Source organism: Anabrus simplex, chromosome 3 (assembly GCF_040414725.1).
Source record: "Anabrus simplex isolate iqAnaSimp1 chromosome 3, ASM4041472v1, whole genome shotgun sequence".
Classification (NCBI taxonomy): Eukaryota; Metazoa; Arthropoda; class Insecta; order Orthoptera; family Tettigoniidae; genus Anabrus; species Anabrus simplex.
The window spans coordinates 519,812,485-519,828,595 of NC_090267.1; the positions used below are offsets into that span (position 1 = coordinate 519,812,485).

A 16,111-nucleotide genomic window follows, 5' to 3' on the forward strand; every position below is an offset into this window, starting at 1 on the left:
GAGATACAAATACCAGTTTTCACATCTGTAACGACTTTGGTTTTTTTAGCTGTACGTATCCTCATACAATTAATTCAATTAATTTTTAAATCCTTTAACCTTCCCCTTCAATGGATTTTCCGGCAATACGCGTTTCTTGGCTTTTAAAGCAGATTGCAAATACCAATTTTCACGTCTGAAAAATCTTTCGTTTAGAGATAATAGTAACTTCATACAAATAATTCAGTTAATTATTCAATCACCCCCCTTTAAGTGGATATCCAAAAACAAAAAATACGCATTTCTTTATTTTTAAAGGAGATTACAAATACCAAATTTCACGTCTGTAACATCTTCAGTTTTTGAAATACCAGCATCCTAATTAAAATAATTCAACTCCATTTTCAGTCACTTTTACCCCCTCCCAAGTGGTTTTTCAGAAAACAAAAAATACATGTTCCTTTATTTTTAATAGAGTAAAAAATAGCATTTTTCACTTCTGTAACATGTTTTTTGACATATACTGTAGGCATGCTCATTTTAAAAATTCACCCCCTTTTTAGTTCCTCTTAAGTAGAGTTTCCGAAAACAAATCGCCTATGTTTCCTTACTTTTACAGGAGATTCCAAATACATACCAATTTTTACGTCTGTACCATTATACGTTTCTGAGGTATACTATAGATACAGTCTTTCTAAAAATTCACCCCAATTTGTCATTCGTGTTTAACCCCAATTTATTTTTAAGGGAGATCCCAAATAACAATTGTCAGGTCTGTAATATCTTCAGTTTCTGAGATATAAGTATCCTCATTAGAGGCATTCAACCTTTTTTCACCCTTTTTCACCTCTCCCATTGGGATTTGCCGAAACCAAAAAAATACGTGTTTATTTTTAAAGGGGATTCTAAGTACCAATTTTTACATCTGTAAACTTTTAAAGTTTTGAGATATAGTACACTCATTTTAAAAGTTCACTCCCCCATTTTCACCCCCTTAGCGGCGGAATAACCAAAAATCCTCCATTGGCAAGCACCTACGTTGTAGTATAAATGTATCCTCAAAATCTCATTTCATTATGTCCAGTAGTTTTGGCTGGGCGATGATGAGTCAGTCAGTCAGTCAGTCAGTCAGTCAGTCAGTCAGTCAGTCAGTCAGTCAGTCAGTCAGTCAGTCAGTCAGTCAGTCAGTCAGTCAGTCAGTCAGTCAGTCAGTCAGTCAGTCAGTCAGTCAGTCAGTCAGTCAGTCAGTCAGTCAGTCAGTCAGTCAGTCAGTCAGTCAGTCAGTCAGTCAGTCAGTCAGTCAGTCAGTCAGTCAGTCAGTCAGTCAGTCAGTCAGTCAGTCAGTCAGTCAGTCAGTCAGTCAGTCAGTCAGTCAGTCAGTCAGTCAGTCAGTCAGTCAGTCAGTCAGTCAGTCAGTCAGTCAGTCAGTCAGTCAGTCAGTCAGTCAGTCAGTCAGTCAGTCAGTCAGTCAGTCAGTCAGTCAGTCAGTCAGTCAGTCAGTCAGTCAGTCAGTCAGTCAGTCAGTCAGTCAGTCAGTCAGTCAGTCAGTCAGTCAGTCAGTCAGTCAGTCAGTCAGTCAGTCAGTCAGTCAGTCAGTCAGTCAGTCAGTCAGTCAGTCAGTCAGTCAGTCAGTCAGTCAGTCAGTCAGTCAGTCAGTCAGTCAGTCAGTCAGTCAGTCAGTCAGTCAGTCAGTCAGTCAGTCAGTCAGTCAGTCAGTCAGTCAGTCAGTCAGTCAGTCAGTCAGTCAGTCAGTCAGTCAGTCAGTCAGTCAGTCAGTCAGTCAGTCAGTCAGTCAGTCAGTCAGTCAGTCAGTCAGTCAGTCAGTCAGTCAGTCAGTCAGTCAGTCAGTCAGTCAGTCAGTCAGTCAGTCAGTCAGTCAGTCAGTCAGTCAGTCAGTCAGTCAGTCAGTCAGTCAGTCAGTCAGTCAGTCAGTCAGTCAGTCAGTCAGTCAGTCAGTCAGTCAGTCAGTCAGTCAGTCAGTCAGTCAGTCAGTCAGTCAGTCAGTCAGTCAGTCAGTCAGTCAGTCAGTCAGTCAGTCAGTCAGTCAGTCAGTCAGTCAGTCAGTCAGTCAGTCAGTCAGTCAGTCAGTCAGTCAGTCAGTCAGTCAGTCAGTCAGTCAGTCAGTCAGTCAGTCAGTCAGTCAGTCAGTCAGTCAGTCAGTCAGTCAGTCAGTCAGTCAGTCAGTCAGTCAGTCAGTCAGTCAGTCAGTCAGTCAGTCAGTCAGTCAGTCAGTCAGTCAGTCAGTCAGTCAGTCAGTCAGTCAGTCAGTCAGTCAGTCAGTCAGTCAGTCAGTCAGTCAGTCAGTCAGTCAGTCAGTCAGTCAGTCAGTCAGTCAGTCAGTCAGTCAGTCAGTCAGTCAGTCAGTCAGTCAGTCAGTCAGTCAGTCAGTCAGTCAGTCAGTCAGTCAGTCAGTCAGTCAGTCAGTCAGTCAGTCAGTCAGTCAGTCAGTCAGTCAGTCAGTCAGTCAGTCAGTCAGTCAGTCAGTCAGTCAGTCAGTCAGTCAGTCAGTCAGTCAGTCAGTCAGTCAGTCAGTCAGTCAGTACTGACATGTTCTTTTATATATATAAGTAGAACAAGAAATATGCGATGGTTGATGCAAGTATGGTGACATATCCGCGATATTACTAAATAAGTAGAACGAGAATTTTCTAATGGTTGGACAATAGAGATAGATCAGCTGTTCAGCAGCTGTGTTCGTCACCGGAGTACCGCATAAAGAATGTAGTATTTCTAAGTTATAATTTCTGCACAGACGTCAGATGACACTAAATCTCAACAGCATTGGAATAACTGACTATCGTTCACGGACACATCTAAAGAAAGGAATCTCTATCCTCGTGAAACTGGGCGTGGATGTCCTGTGCGAGTAAACTGTACGTCTTATGCAACTCGTGTTAGAGGAAGGAGATTGATGCCGCATATAAAATGCTTCATGAGTTAACTAACATATATCTACCTATTGTTAACAAAATCATCACATTATAAACAAAGAAATGCCATGACATTTGTCATATTTAATTATTAAACTTTACAAACGGTATTTGTACTTAATAGTCACATGTTGCTATTATTTAGCGGAATTTTTCTACTTTGGGTTTCACAGAGATGAACTTAGGCACTATCTCGGTCGTTGAAACTGGTAACACCGGGCGAGTTGGCCGTGCGGTTAGGGCCGCGTAGCTGTGAGCTTGCATTCGTGAGATAGTGTGATCGAACTCGACTGTCGGCAGCCCTGAAGATGGTTTTCCGTGGTTTCCCATTTTCACAGCAGGCAAATGCTAGGACTGTACCTTAATTAAGGCTACGACCGTTTCCTTCTCACTCCTAGGTCTATTATATCGTCACCTAGGATCTATCTGTGTCGGTGCGACGTAAAACAAATTGTAAAAAAAGAAGGAACTGGTGACTCCTATTACCATGGCGATAGAGGTTCGCAAATTGGCACGAACAATTTTCTAATGAAGGGATGGTATATGAATTGCCCAATTTGATTCTAGGACAATTCTATCCTGCACGGCTACAGCCTTTGCTAACAAGAGGGAGAGAGTGCTTATGTTTAATTAGTACACTTAAGAAAATGGAAATTGCAATACCATGAAGGCATTGGTCGTTTGTGTTGATTTTTAAGATATGGAACGATGCCATGTAGGTATGTAAACGATCAAAGTTTCAGACCCATTGGATTGTTGCTACAGGACTCCCCACATGATCGGTCGCGGAGGAATCAGCTCCAGTATACGGACTCTGGTGTAGCGTAGTTGACTTGCAGTCTATGCAGTGAAGTGTTCCCCGTCAAACATGCCTCGACGACAGAGAAGAACACGCTATCAACAACTGTCGCGTTTGAGAGGGCTCGGATAATTGGGCTGTGTGAGGCTGGATTATCGCTAAGGACTGTCGCTGCGCGTGTTGGCCGACAGGCATCTACGGTACAACGTGTGTGGCAGCAGTGGTCAAATGAAGGTACCCACACTCGTAGACCTGGCACAGGCCCAGAGCGACAGACCACTGTGAGAGAGGACGCCGCATCATTCGGATGGCCCGGATGGAACCCCATGCAACGGCAGCGCAATTTCGAGCAGTTGTGGCACTCCACGGTACACAACAAACAGTTGGTAATCGCCTGCGTGCAGCTGGCCTACGAGCCCGTGTCCCTGCAGAAGGTGTTCCATTGACCCCACAACAGCGACGTGTAAGGCTGGCCTGGTGTCAAGTAAGATCGACGTGTGTCGACGAATGGCACAGGGTCGTCTTTAGTGATGAAATGCGCTTCTGTCTTGCCCGCAGTGATCGCCGGAATCATGTGCGCCGACGTACCGGGGAGAGGGGCCGCCCAGATCTTATTGTCGAGAGGCACACAGGGCCACCACCAAGCATTATGGTCTGGGGAGCTATTGGCTTTAATGTGAAATCACAATTAGTGCTTGTTGAGGGCACTATGCTCGACAGTACGTTGATAGGGTACTCAATGCAGTGGTTGTCCCTATGATTGCGAACATTGCTAATGGGATGTTTCAGCAGGACAATGCCCGGGTTCACACTGCACGGATCTCCAGAGAAGCTCTCCACGGCATCACAACCTTAGAATGATCCGCCAGATCCCCGGACCTGAGTCCTATTGAGCATGTGTGGGACATGATGGGTCGACAACTGGCCAACCGTCCTCAGCTACCCACAACTCTGGAACAACTGACCCGTGAAGTGCAGCAAGCATGGGCCACAGTTCCTCAGGAAGCGATCCAGGGCCTTATTGACTCCATGCTTCGACGAATTCATCAATGTATTGCAGCTCGTGGTGGGCACATCCTGTATTGATTGTTGTCCAAACTTGCGGTCAGAGGGACCTGAAAGTGTAATAATCGAAGAACAACCGAACACTCGTCCTGCATGTTCAATTGCAGCAATGTAGCACCACTCCTTCTGGGTGTTGCAATTTCCATTTTCTTCAGTGTATAAAATACAAATATTAAAAGTTTAGTTTGAACAATGTTACATATCATGTAAACCAAAATCCGATTTAATTTATAATGCCATGAATCAAACTACTGATAGGCTATACTAAGGTTTTTAAATATTATTATCTAATCACACAAACACACACACACACACACACACACACACACACACACAGAGAGAGAGAGAGAGAGAGAGAGAGTTTATGCATTTAAGAGGTGCTTTTTATGTGAAGAATTGATTGGCACTTACGAAGTGGCCCACGTTCGTTGGTCGTCTCTAGGGTGACACCAGAGTGGATATTCTACTGATGAAAGGTGAGTAAATTCTGAAGACTGGTGTCAGAGAGATCTTAGAATACCAAGGGAGTAACCGCATATGGAGATTTCTCAGTTCTTCAAATTTCAGGCGGTGTTGCTTGTAATCGGATGCAACAAAAATATAAATATAATGCAAGAGTTCATAGTCCCTTGTAGCTAGTTACCTCAATGATTACATCTCACTAATTTTTTTATAAACCTGATTTTCATAGTGGTAATAGGATAAGTTTTGGTGGTATTTCGGAGCATAGAGGTGAATTAGATGAAGTTCATGTGCTAAATGGAGTTTGTTGGTTGTAGATTCTGCCATAAATGTGGGCCTTATCGCCGGTGCGGTGCTGTCTCTGCTACTCCTGGGCTGCTGTATTTTGATCTCTATCTTGTATCACAGAAGATCGCTCTCCTGGTGAGTCGCATATCTTTTTGTACATTTGTTATGTTCCACTGTTAGAATCTTCTAGAAGCCGCTAGGAAACTCTTAGGTGGACTGTGTAGCTTCTCCAAATACTGCTTATTACTATTCAAGACAAATCGCACTCGCTTGTCCATTTGATGCTGTACATCTCAGCAATAATGGATTCACCGTGAGATCTTCCCTGTTGATCGAGTCATTCCGTTCCACGCATAATGAACTTTTCCTTGGTTTCTTGGCCACGTCCTTCAATATTTCGACTTGGTTAAAAAGACCATTGTAACGTGATGAAACGCTAATGTTCCGTTAAAATTTGTTTATACGTTCACACACCCAACCAAAACATCAGACTGAATGTCACTAAAATAGTTTTATTTATCAAACAAATGCAGCTTGTTCCATCTAAGCGCGACAGTGTGTGCAATCGCAGCACCTTTTGACTGGACATTCGAAATGGTATTAGTCGCGTAGCGGGGAATCAATCAGTGACTTCCCATCGCACACCTGCGTATAACTCTTCTAGATAATACAGAACATACCTTGTCGTACTGCTTTTAACTTTTCTTTTCATTAATCGGCGTTACTAATAAAAGCTCCTATTTACGATACTCCTATCACGTCTGCTCCCTACGTTTATCCCGCATAATTGCAGGCTCCGTTTTTCTGCATTTTCCTTTCCATCGCTTGCGATCCTTTGCTTCGAACGCTCGCGCTGTACCGCCCGCGGGGAGCCATCTGGTGACGAATGAACGTACCATTTCCCTTCTATTATAACGTCTAAATTCGAAAGCTCATTGTTTAAGAAGCCTTTCTCGTGGACAATAGAGAATTTCTTCAGATGGCGCAGAGCACAGTTTGAGCCACACCCACCCCATCTATCACTACATAAATCAGTGATCCAAGCAATACCTTAGTGAAATATTCATGGGGAACAATATTTGAGGCCCGGATCGTGTCGACTTGGCAAGCCACATACACAACCCTGAGCTGAAACCAGGGGATTTATTAAATAAATAAATAAATATGAGAGAAAAAATTTAAACCAAGAGAAGAAAATCACATAAAATAAATAAGGAAATTAATCGTAATACTCATGGACATACCTTGTTCTTTTTCACATAGTTGAAACATGGCGTGAACTCAAGCTAATACTCTTCAAAAAAATATTGATACGTAATTTAAAATGCTCACTGCCCCTCGACACATCGCTATTACATTACCAGCAGCTTCCTTTCGTCATAAACTATTGAACAGGTCGCCCGTTTTACCAGGATTCACATATCCAAGGCACTGCACCACATATTACATCAGGCAACTAACAATGTGAAACGTTAGCTCAACAATAAGCCGTGCCGGAGAACAAAAGGCAGATAAGAATAACGACAGATGAGAATGAGCACAGCCTCCATGAATCAATCAAACCCAAGACAGATCCAAAGAATACAATAGGTACGCCCATGCGCAAATATGAAACCAACATGGCGGCTACTCAAGCTGAGCATCAGCCATGAATCTATATATATAAAATAAGAGTTTTGTCTGTACATTGCTCAGAATTTGAAAAGAATGGTATTTCTGTATCGGTCATGTCCATAGCCATAGTAACAAGAAAATGTACTTTTTACTTTTCTGTAATTTCTGTGTGTCTGTCTATCTGTCTGTCTGTATGTATGTACACGCATCACGAGAAAACGGCTGAAGAGAATTTAATGAAAATCGGTATGTAAAGTCGGGGGATGAGCCGCTACAATCTAGGCTATAAATTATTATATTCACGCTGAGTGAAATGGTAGTTTAGGGGAAGGCCTTAAATTTAATTATCCAATATTTATATTATTAGCGGTCCTATCGATAAATACTATATCACTAAAGTTATATAGAATTCAATTTCCAGTCATTTATGTTTTATACATTTTTACCGTACCGGCTCTGATAACACAGATATTAATGAATTTGTATTTGTGTTGCTAAGTCCATATCAACGCCGAGCCACGAGAAAATGGGTAAACAGAATTTAATGAAAACCGCTATATAGAGTCGGGGATAAGAAACTACAGTTTAGGCTGTAAATAATTTTATTTTCCCCGAGATGAAATGGTAGTTCAGGGGAAGGCGCCTAAAATTCAATTTTAAATACCAGTACCTATGTTATGGGTGCTATGGAAAAGTACGGTACTACATAACAAAGATTATAGACAATACAATTTCCGATCATTTATGTTTCATTCAGTTTTATTTTACCGACTATGATAAGAGTGGTATTTCAGAAGACCTACAATATCCAAAGCGCTTAACACTGATCAACAATTACTTTTCATTGACCATTGTTTGTTGTGATGTTCTTCGTTTCTTATGGTGGCGCTCAACTCCGATAGATGGGATTACTACTGCATACCGAGTATAACAGCCCGACTGAACATTGGCGGGAAATAGCTGGGGAGTTGGGAAACTTTCTTCTTTAGCATGCCATTCCTCTGGTTCATATATTTTCTGATACTGCAGGTACGTAACACACTGGTTCATCATAGCATTCACCAGTATCCAGTAATCGGGAGATAGTGGATTCGAGCCCTACTGTCGGCAGCCCTGAAAATAGTTTTCGGTGGTTTCCCATTTTCACACCAGGCAAATGCCGGGACTGTACCTTAATTAAGGCCACGGCCGCTTCCTTCCACTTCCTAGGCCTTCCTAACCCATCGTTGCCATAAGGCATATCTGTGTCGGTGCGACGTAAAGCAAATAGCAAAAAAAAAAAAAAAAATAGCATCATAGCATGCGAGCTATTCAATCCCTACTCTGAGGCACTGACTGGAATGAGTAATGTGGATTTTTAACGGAATAATGACAGAGGAGTGTTCATGGCAGTCTGCGACCTGGTTGTTCCAGCTCTGGAACTTTGGACTGTTAGATTGGCACCGTAGTACTGTTCGTTGAAAGTGAGAAAGTGTGCGGTTTTTCATTTGATCAAGTATTTTATATGATAACATTGCTTTCAATCGCTATATTCCTACTGACGTTTTTGTAATGACCTATGTTGAATTCAGTTAGGAAAACCACCAAGTCAGTCTTTCTGAGAATCCCGTAGCGAAGCACGGGTACATCAACTAGTAACAAATAAATATAGCTCTGCGCTGAAAACCAAACAAGGCGCAGAATTTGAAAGACAAATACAACAGGTTGATCGACATATCATCCTTTTCTCCCCCACACATCCAAACTCACATGCATACCACATTCACGCACACACAATGAGGGTATCGGGAAAATAAAACACGAACGGCGGTTCAGATTTCGTAGTCAAATACAAGCCATAAACTATGACTCCACGGTCATTACCAGCGGGTCTCACGTACTCAAATGTTTGCGTGCGGCGTGCAATTACACATAAGGTCAGGATTGAACATTACTTTATTCACATCACTGGTATGTTGCGCCTTGTACAACCTGGATTGGTATCTCCTGCGGTCGAGACAAGAGGCACATCAAGAGGATCACGCAGTGCACCAAATCATAACCACAGAGACCCTTTTTCAATTGTCACTACAAGACCACGAACACATTCATTCAAAGCACATCGTACGACGGAGCGGAAAGATGTATGCCATCGACCGTAATACACGGGAATAACTCGTGGCCAAATTTAAATATAAACAGAACTATCACATACCTGTGATTATCAATGGTAAAATCGGATAGCAGTTAGCGTGAAAGGTCCAGGCTTGGACACATTAAATGAATATTTAAAGCATAAAAATGCCACCCCAAACATAGCGGCAACCATTGTTAGTATCCGCCACACATAGAACAGAAGAAGAACTCCACAGAGTAAAAATTATCGCTCCAGCAAAATGAACGACCTCACAGATAAAAGCATAGCGTGTGCTGCTCCCTACCGGACGTCATTAGACTGACACATGTAAACATTGAAAGACAAAACTGAAGGAAGCCATTTGCATAATTAAATGACAAATCGTGGAACATGCGATAAGCATGGTTCAAGTTCTCTGCGAAACGTAAAGAATTTCACCTTATTTTCTTGACACGGCATAAGTCCAAAAGCCTATATCATGTCTATAAGTACGGGCCGTGGAAGCATGAATGGCAACATTGAAAATCTCGACTGTTCATGATGAAGACTTCTACAATAATGCTTTACCGTTGGAGCTGCAGTGGTACGCTCGCTCGTCACCAGGTGGCTCACAGCGCTCCAAGCGGGAGCTGACCACAACATTAAGCTCCTATTTAAGATATTTGTCCCCATCGCACTGTGCGTGCATCAGAAGTAACAGACAGATCATCAGACGAATCAGGGGCGAATGTGGTAGGAAAAATAAATAGAATCTAATGAAATAAAAGTACAACGAAAGATACCCAGGATAGAAAAGAACTGGGCTGAAGAATGGAAAGAAACTGTGTGGAAAAACCATAGGATGATATTAATGTGGGACCGTGTCGGATGGGGGGAGGGGGTGTACACACGTTGACTGGAATGAACTATGTGGTAATGAAGGACGTACGAAATTGGAAAACACCGGAACGAAGTACCAATAGTGAAAGGACAGTTAAGAGAACTACATACGTAAAATCGTAATGGTTGGCAATCACGTATTATAAGGGGCGATCAAAAAGTTTCCGTTCGACGGCCTTACATTCCTGAATCGGGATGCCATGAGCATTGAGGCACTCATCCCGTGTCCTCGTCAACCCTCCAAGGCCTCTTTGAGGGGACCGTCGCACGACTATAGTGTCCCCCATGTGAGTTGGCGTAATGGGTGAGGCTGGCCTCCCAGACCGACCGGTGTCTTGTGTCGAAACGCGACCCGCACCAAACTTGGTGCACCATTCCACAACGGTGGTTTTTGAGAGACACGCTGCCCCATACGCAGTCTTCATTCTCTGAAAGGATGTCCATCAGTGCTTTTCCGTCGGCAGCCAAGAACAGAATAACAGCCTGTTTGGATGCATTTGGTAATAACGTCGCCATATTTTACGAGGCTGCATTTAAAGCACGCAGCTCGGCCACACTAATTGCTTTGCCTACACGTCCGTGCTTATATATCCGCATCTGAGTCGCTGCAGCAACAGCCTCAAATGGGAACTTTTTGATCACGCCTTGTACTTAATCGATAGCCAGTGTTTCTTTTTAAATTGTTAGGACTTTTACGAATTTCCGCAGCTTTCCGTATATTCTAAACCTGTAATGTTTAGTGTGGTTCAGAGCTCGAACATCTTTGGAACAGGACATCATGACAGAACGATATTGCTGACTTGTCTGGCTGGTTGAAACGGATATTTCGTTAGTGCAATATTTGTGCAATGTATACCTTTCCGCAAGTACAGCGAATGTTGTACAACCCAGGGTGGAATTAGTGGGGACAATTTGTCTTTGCGTTTACCTAAACTGTGAGCAAATGTAGTGACGATATTGTGCTTGCGGAGGAACCTTGCTTTCCTGACACGGCATAAGCCCAAAAGGCTATATCATGTGTTTTCCATTTGTTTTAGCCTTTACACCCTTCCAACATTTACCCAAGCCATTCCTTTAGTTCTTTTTCCAATATTCTTGCATTATAATCACTCATTAATACTATTCAGTCTTTGCTGTTAATATCACTCAGTACGTAATCAAACTTTTCTACTTCATTCTCCTTTATTCCTTCACACGGGGAATACACTGGTGATTCTAGTCCTAACTCCTGAAACCTCCAAATCGACCGACATCATTCGCTCATTTACGAGCCTTACAGGAACAAAGCTGCGTGCTATTTTTTGGCTAATGAAACAACAATCCATTTTTCCTCTTCTCACACCTGCTAAGAACACCTTACATAGTTACCAGATGGACATGTCAGACCGAAAATTTGAGCAAACCGTGACATTCTGAAACATTGTTCACATGGAATAATACAAAAATCCCGTAGTGACAATAAGAATGATAGGGAGTGATGATGAGTTTAAGTGAGAAATAATCTTGGTGGTATACACTGCTGTCACGGGCAAAGATAGAGACTAACTCATGAAAATAGGATGTTACAATATCAAAGTTCATGTCATACAAACAGTACATATGTCAGATACTGATACTTATAGTTACTGAATTAGCTTAGAAAACAGAGTGCGGTGGAAATAAAACAGGGAAGCACAGGGCCCAGGAGAGAAGGCGTAGATAAATGGAATATCTCTTAAAAGAGGAAGAAATCTAAAATCTAAAGGGATATCCAAGAACAAGCTCAAGTTAGACTTTACTCTGTTCACATTTATATTACGACCTCGAAGTAAAGTATTAAACAATAGATAGTTTACAATAAATAACAAAGATTAAAAAACTATGTATCAGAAACAAGACAATTCCAAACAAAGGCCCACAAGAGGCGATCTAGGAAATATTTCACTACCAGCGAGTTTACGAGTAGGTCAGTTGACAACAAGCAAAGGAGAGCGGTATCGTAACAAGCACAAGAATAGCACAGGTTCGAAACAACAAAGTTTTCCCTCGAAGGGAAAAATTAACACGAATATGTTCAGGGACACACAGTCTTCAAGCAAGTCCAGTCGGAAAACTAACACAAGTAAAGTGATGGGAGAGAGGAACTTGGCTGCACGCAAATCACAATACAAAAAACAATTTGTGTCTCTTGCCGAGCTCGTAAGAAAGAAAAGTGAATGAGGATGATTCACAACACTAGAAAAAGGAGTCCCCAACACTCGAGCAACATAGGACAAACACGAGGCACGGTGAAATTGGTAGTTCAAAGCATTCAGTTTAAACAAAGATGGAGTAATTTCAGAACCCAATCATGAACCAATTATTATTTACTGGTTGGGGAAAGTTTCAGCAGTATTGCGCTATCTCATCCACTACGCCCATGAAAACATTAGAGAGTAGAAAATCCACAAGAAGTAAGCTGACCGACGTGAAATATATTAGGAATCCATAATAGCCTGGCAGAGACAAGTGAAGCTCCATGCCGACTGAACAAGGAGAGTGAAGACTACGTAAGCAGGAGATCAGAAACGTCAGGTGACGATCACAAAGCGCAAAGCGAGGAAGGAACAGGAATAACAATGAAGTAGACCGCGGAGAATCAGATGACTTTCCTAACATGTTGCTCATTTCAGTCAGTAGTATAATACAGGGATTCGGCCGCCGCCTCCTCCTCCGGGCTCCCAGGGGCCACTCCGCCTCCACCTCACGGGAGGCCCTCCCAGAGGCCTCCTCCGCCTCCGCCTCCGCCTCCCGAGGGGCCTTCCCAGAGGCCTCCTCCGCCTCCCGCGGGAAATTTGAATTGGTAAACAAAGCCACGTGCTTTTTGACATCTGTCATCGACAACAACGTATCGCTAACCTCACTGCTGCCATCTTGACGGGCCTAAACCTCAGTGGTACCAACTTAACCTAAATAGCGCGAGATTTGAATAGGTAAACAAAGCCACGTGCTTTTTGACAGCCACGTGCTTTTTGACAGACAACAACACATCGCTAACCTCAGTACTGCCATCTTAACGGGCCTAAACCTCAGTAGTACAGACTTAACCTAACTAGCGCGAGATTTGAATCGGTAAACAAACCCAAGTGCTTTTTTTGACAACCACGTGCTTTTTCACAGCTATCATCGACAACAACGCATCGCTAACTTCAGCGTTACCATCTTGACGGACCTAAACCTTAGTGGTACCAACTTAACCTCACTAGTGCGAGATAAATAAATCCACGTGCTTTTTGACAGCTGACAACCGCCATCTTTTATCAACAGAGCACAGTGCTGCCCTCTTTAGCTACATACCTTTGAAATGTGGTGTCGGATAATTTGAAAAATGCTTTTTGACAGCAGCCATCTTTGAGCACCGTGCTGCACTCTGGTGACAGACAATTCCACGTGACAGCAGCCATCTTTGAGCACAGTGCTGCCCTCTTTGTGGTGGCGGTAAATTCCACGTGCTCTTGTTTGGAAACAAAGCCACGTACCTATTTGACAGCTACCATCCGCCATGTTTAATCAAGAGAGCACCGTGCTGCACTCTCTACTTGAAATGTGGTGGCGGCAATTGGAAAAATTCCACGTGCTCTTGTTTGGAAACAATGCCACATGCTTATTTGACAGCTGCCATGCGCCATCTTTAATCTCTAGAGCACAGTGCTGCACTCTTTAGCTGAAATGTGGTGGCGGATAATTTGAAAAATGCTTTTTAACAGCAGCCATCTTTGAGCACCGTGCTGCCCTCTTCAGCTAGATACCTGTGGTGGCAGGCAATTCCACGTGACAGCAGCCATCTTTAATCAAGAGAGCACCGTGCTGCCCTCTTTGTGGCGGTGGCAAATTCCACGTGCTTTACAAACTCTTGTGCTTTTTTCTGACAGCTGTCATCCGCCATCTTGCATCACAAACCTCAGTGCTGCACTCTTTAGCTAGATACCTTTGAAATGTGGTGGCGGCAATTTGAAAAATTCTATGAGCTCTTGTTTGGAAACAATGCCACGTGCTTTTTACTGACAGCTGTCATCCGCCATCTTTAATCAATAGAGCACTGTGCTGCTATCATGCGGGCAATTTCGTCAGCTGTCATCCGCCATATTTAATCCACAGAGCACGGTGCTGCTAACTGTAGTAGCGGGCAATTTGAAAAGTTCTGTTAGCTGTCATCCGCCATCTTTAACCAAGAGAGCACCATGCTGCCATCTTTTGCTAGATACCTTTGAAATGTGGTGGAGGCAAATTGAAATATTCCACGTGCTCTTGTTTAGTAAACAAACTCACGCGCGCTTTGTCAGCTGTCATCCGCCATCTTTAGGTACATACCTTTGAAATATGGTGGCGGATAATTTAAAAATAAAAATTCTACATCAGCCATCTCTCGACGCTAATTGCACAAGATGGTGGCTATACATGACTCCTTAAAGGTGCTTATGCAAGATGGCCGCTATACATAGGTTCTTATGAGACTCCCTTGGGATGCTTGCGCAATATGGCGGTTATAAAAGGCTCCTTATGAGACTCCCTAGGGATGCTTGCGCAAGATGGCGGTTGCTCTTATGAGGCGGCTTAAGGGTCCTTTGCACAAGATGGCTAGAGATGCCCTAAGGATGCTTGCGCAAGATGGCGGACGCAAGATGGCGGCTATACACGACTCCTTATGAGACGCCTTAAGGGTGCTTGCGCAAGATGGCTGCTGCTCTTATGAAGAAAGCTAGCTTAGAGGCTAACGTGTCATGATAGTTCGATTCATTAAATTTGGGGCTAAAATGCAAAATGTTAAATATCTCGAAAACGGTGCATCGTAGAGCAAAACGGACAAAATTTTTCTGCTCAATACCTCGGTTCGCAGAATGAGGAACATGATGGCATAAGAAAAACATAGTCTAATGATGAGATCAACGGTTCGGTTCCAAATTAGGCCCTTTGGCATTAGCTCTGTTTCAGCTTGTAATGAAGCAAGTCTTCACGCCGTAAAGATGGCAGCAGTGAGGTTAGCGACGCTCTATTGTCCTTCAAAGTGAGGTTAGGGTTCGTCAAGAAGACAGCTGTCAAAAAAGCACGTGGCTTGGTTTACTAAACAAGAGCACGTATCAGTGACGTCACGGTCACGTAGTATGCTGCTTCAGCATGCAAAGTTCAATGTCTACACCTACGTAGTTAACATTCTGCTATGTTCACAAGATTTTTACACATAACTATTCTTTATGCTTTAAGTTCGTGCCCATAGGTTATGTTAAGATAGCAGCACAAACACATGCGAACTTTGTACATTCTAGTGGAATAAGTTTAGTACTGCGTGCATCATGGATACATGACGTGTACACGCATTTAAACATGGCTATACTTAATGCTGCTGCTTTGTTTACAAGATTTTTTTACATTGCTATTCTTTATGCTTTAAGTTCGTGCACACACAAGCGATAGTCGTACGCTCTGGTAGGAGAAGTTTAGTACGATAGTCGATACATACATTATCGATAGGTGATGTGTACACGCTTTGGATCATAGCTCTTCTTTGTGCTTTAAGTTCGTGCACATGGGTTAGGGATACACAAAAGCGATTGCTATATGCTCTAGCAGAAGAAGCCTAGTACGATAGTCGATGCATGTAAAATCAATAGGTTATGCTAAGATAGCAGCACATTTACACGATTTTAGCATAATCTAGTGGAAAAAGTTTAGTATGATGTCGTTTCGTGCAGAATCATTAGGTAATGTGTACACGCTTTGAAACAAGGCTATTCTTTGTACTTTTAAGTTCATGCGTATTAGTTGTGCTAAGATAGCAGCACAATCTAGCGCAAGACGTTTGGTACGATATTTGATGTATGCAAAATCGATAGGTGATGTGTACACGCTTTAAAACATGGCTATTCATTGAACTTTAATTTTATGGATATAGGTTATGCTAAGAAAGCAATACAATCTAGCCTAAGAAGTTTAGTACGAGATTCGATGCATGCAAAATCAATA

At 42.7% G+C, this 16,111-nt stretch overlaps 1 protein-coding gene across 1 annotated transcript in view; it reads left to right on the top strand.

The window, feature by feature from the left end:
- The window catches only part of LOC136866889 (receptor-type tyrosine-protein phosphatase H), an 819,913-nt gene that overhangs the window by 567,710 nt on the left and 236,092 nt on the right, over positions 1-16,111 (top strand). Inside the window, exon 15 of the mRNA XM_068227107.1 lies at positions 5,553-5,658. Coding sequence (XP_068083208.1) covers positions 5,553-5,658 — 106 coding nt within the window. The remainder of the gene's footprint in view (positions 1-5,552; positions 5,659-16,111) is intronic.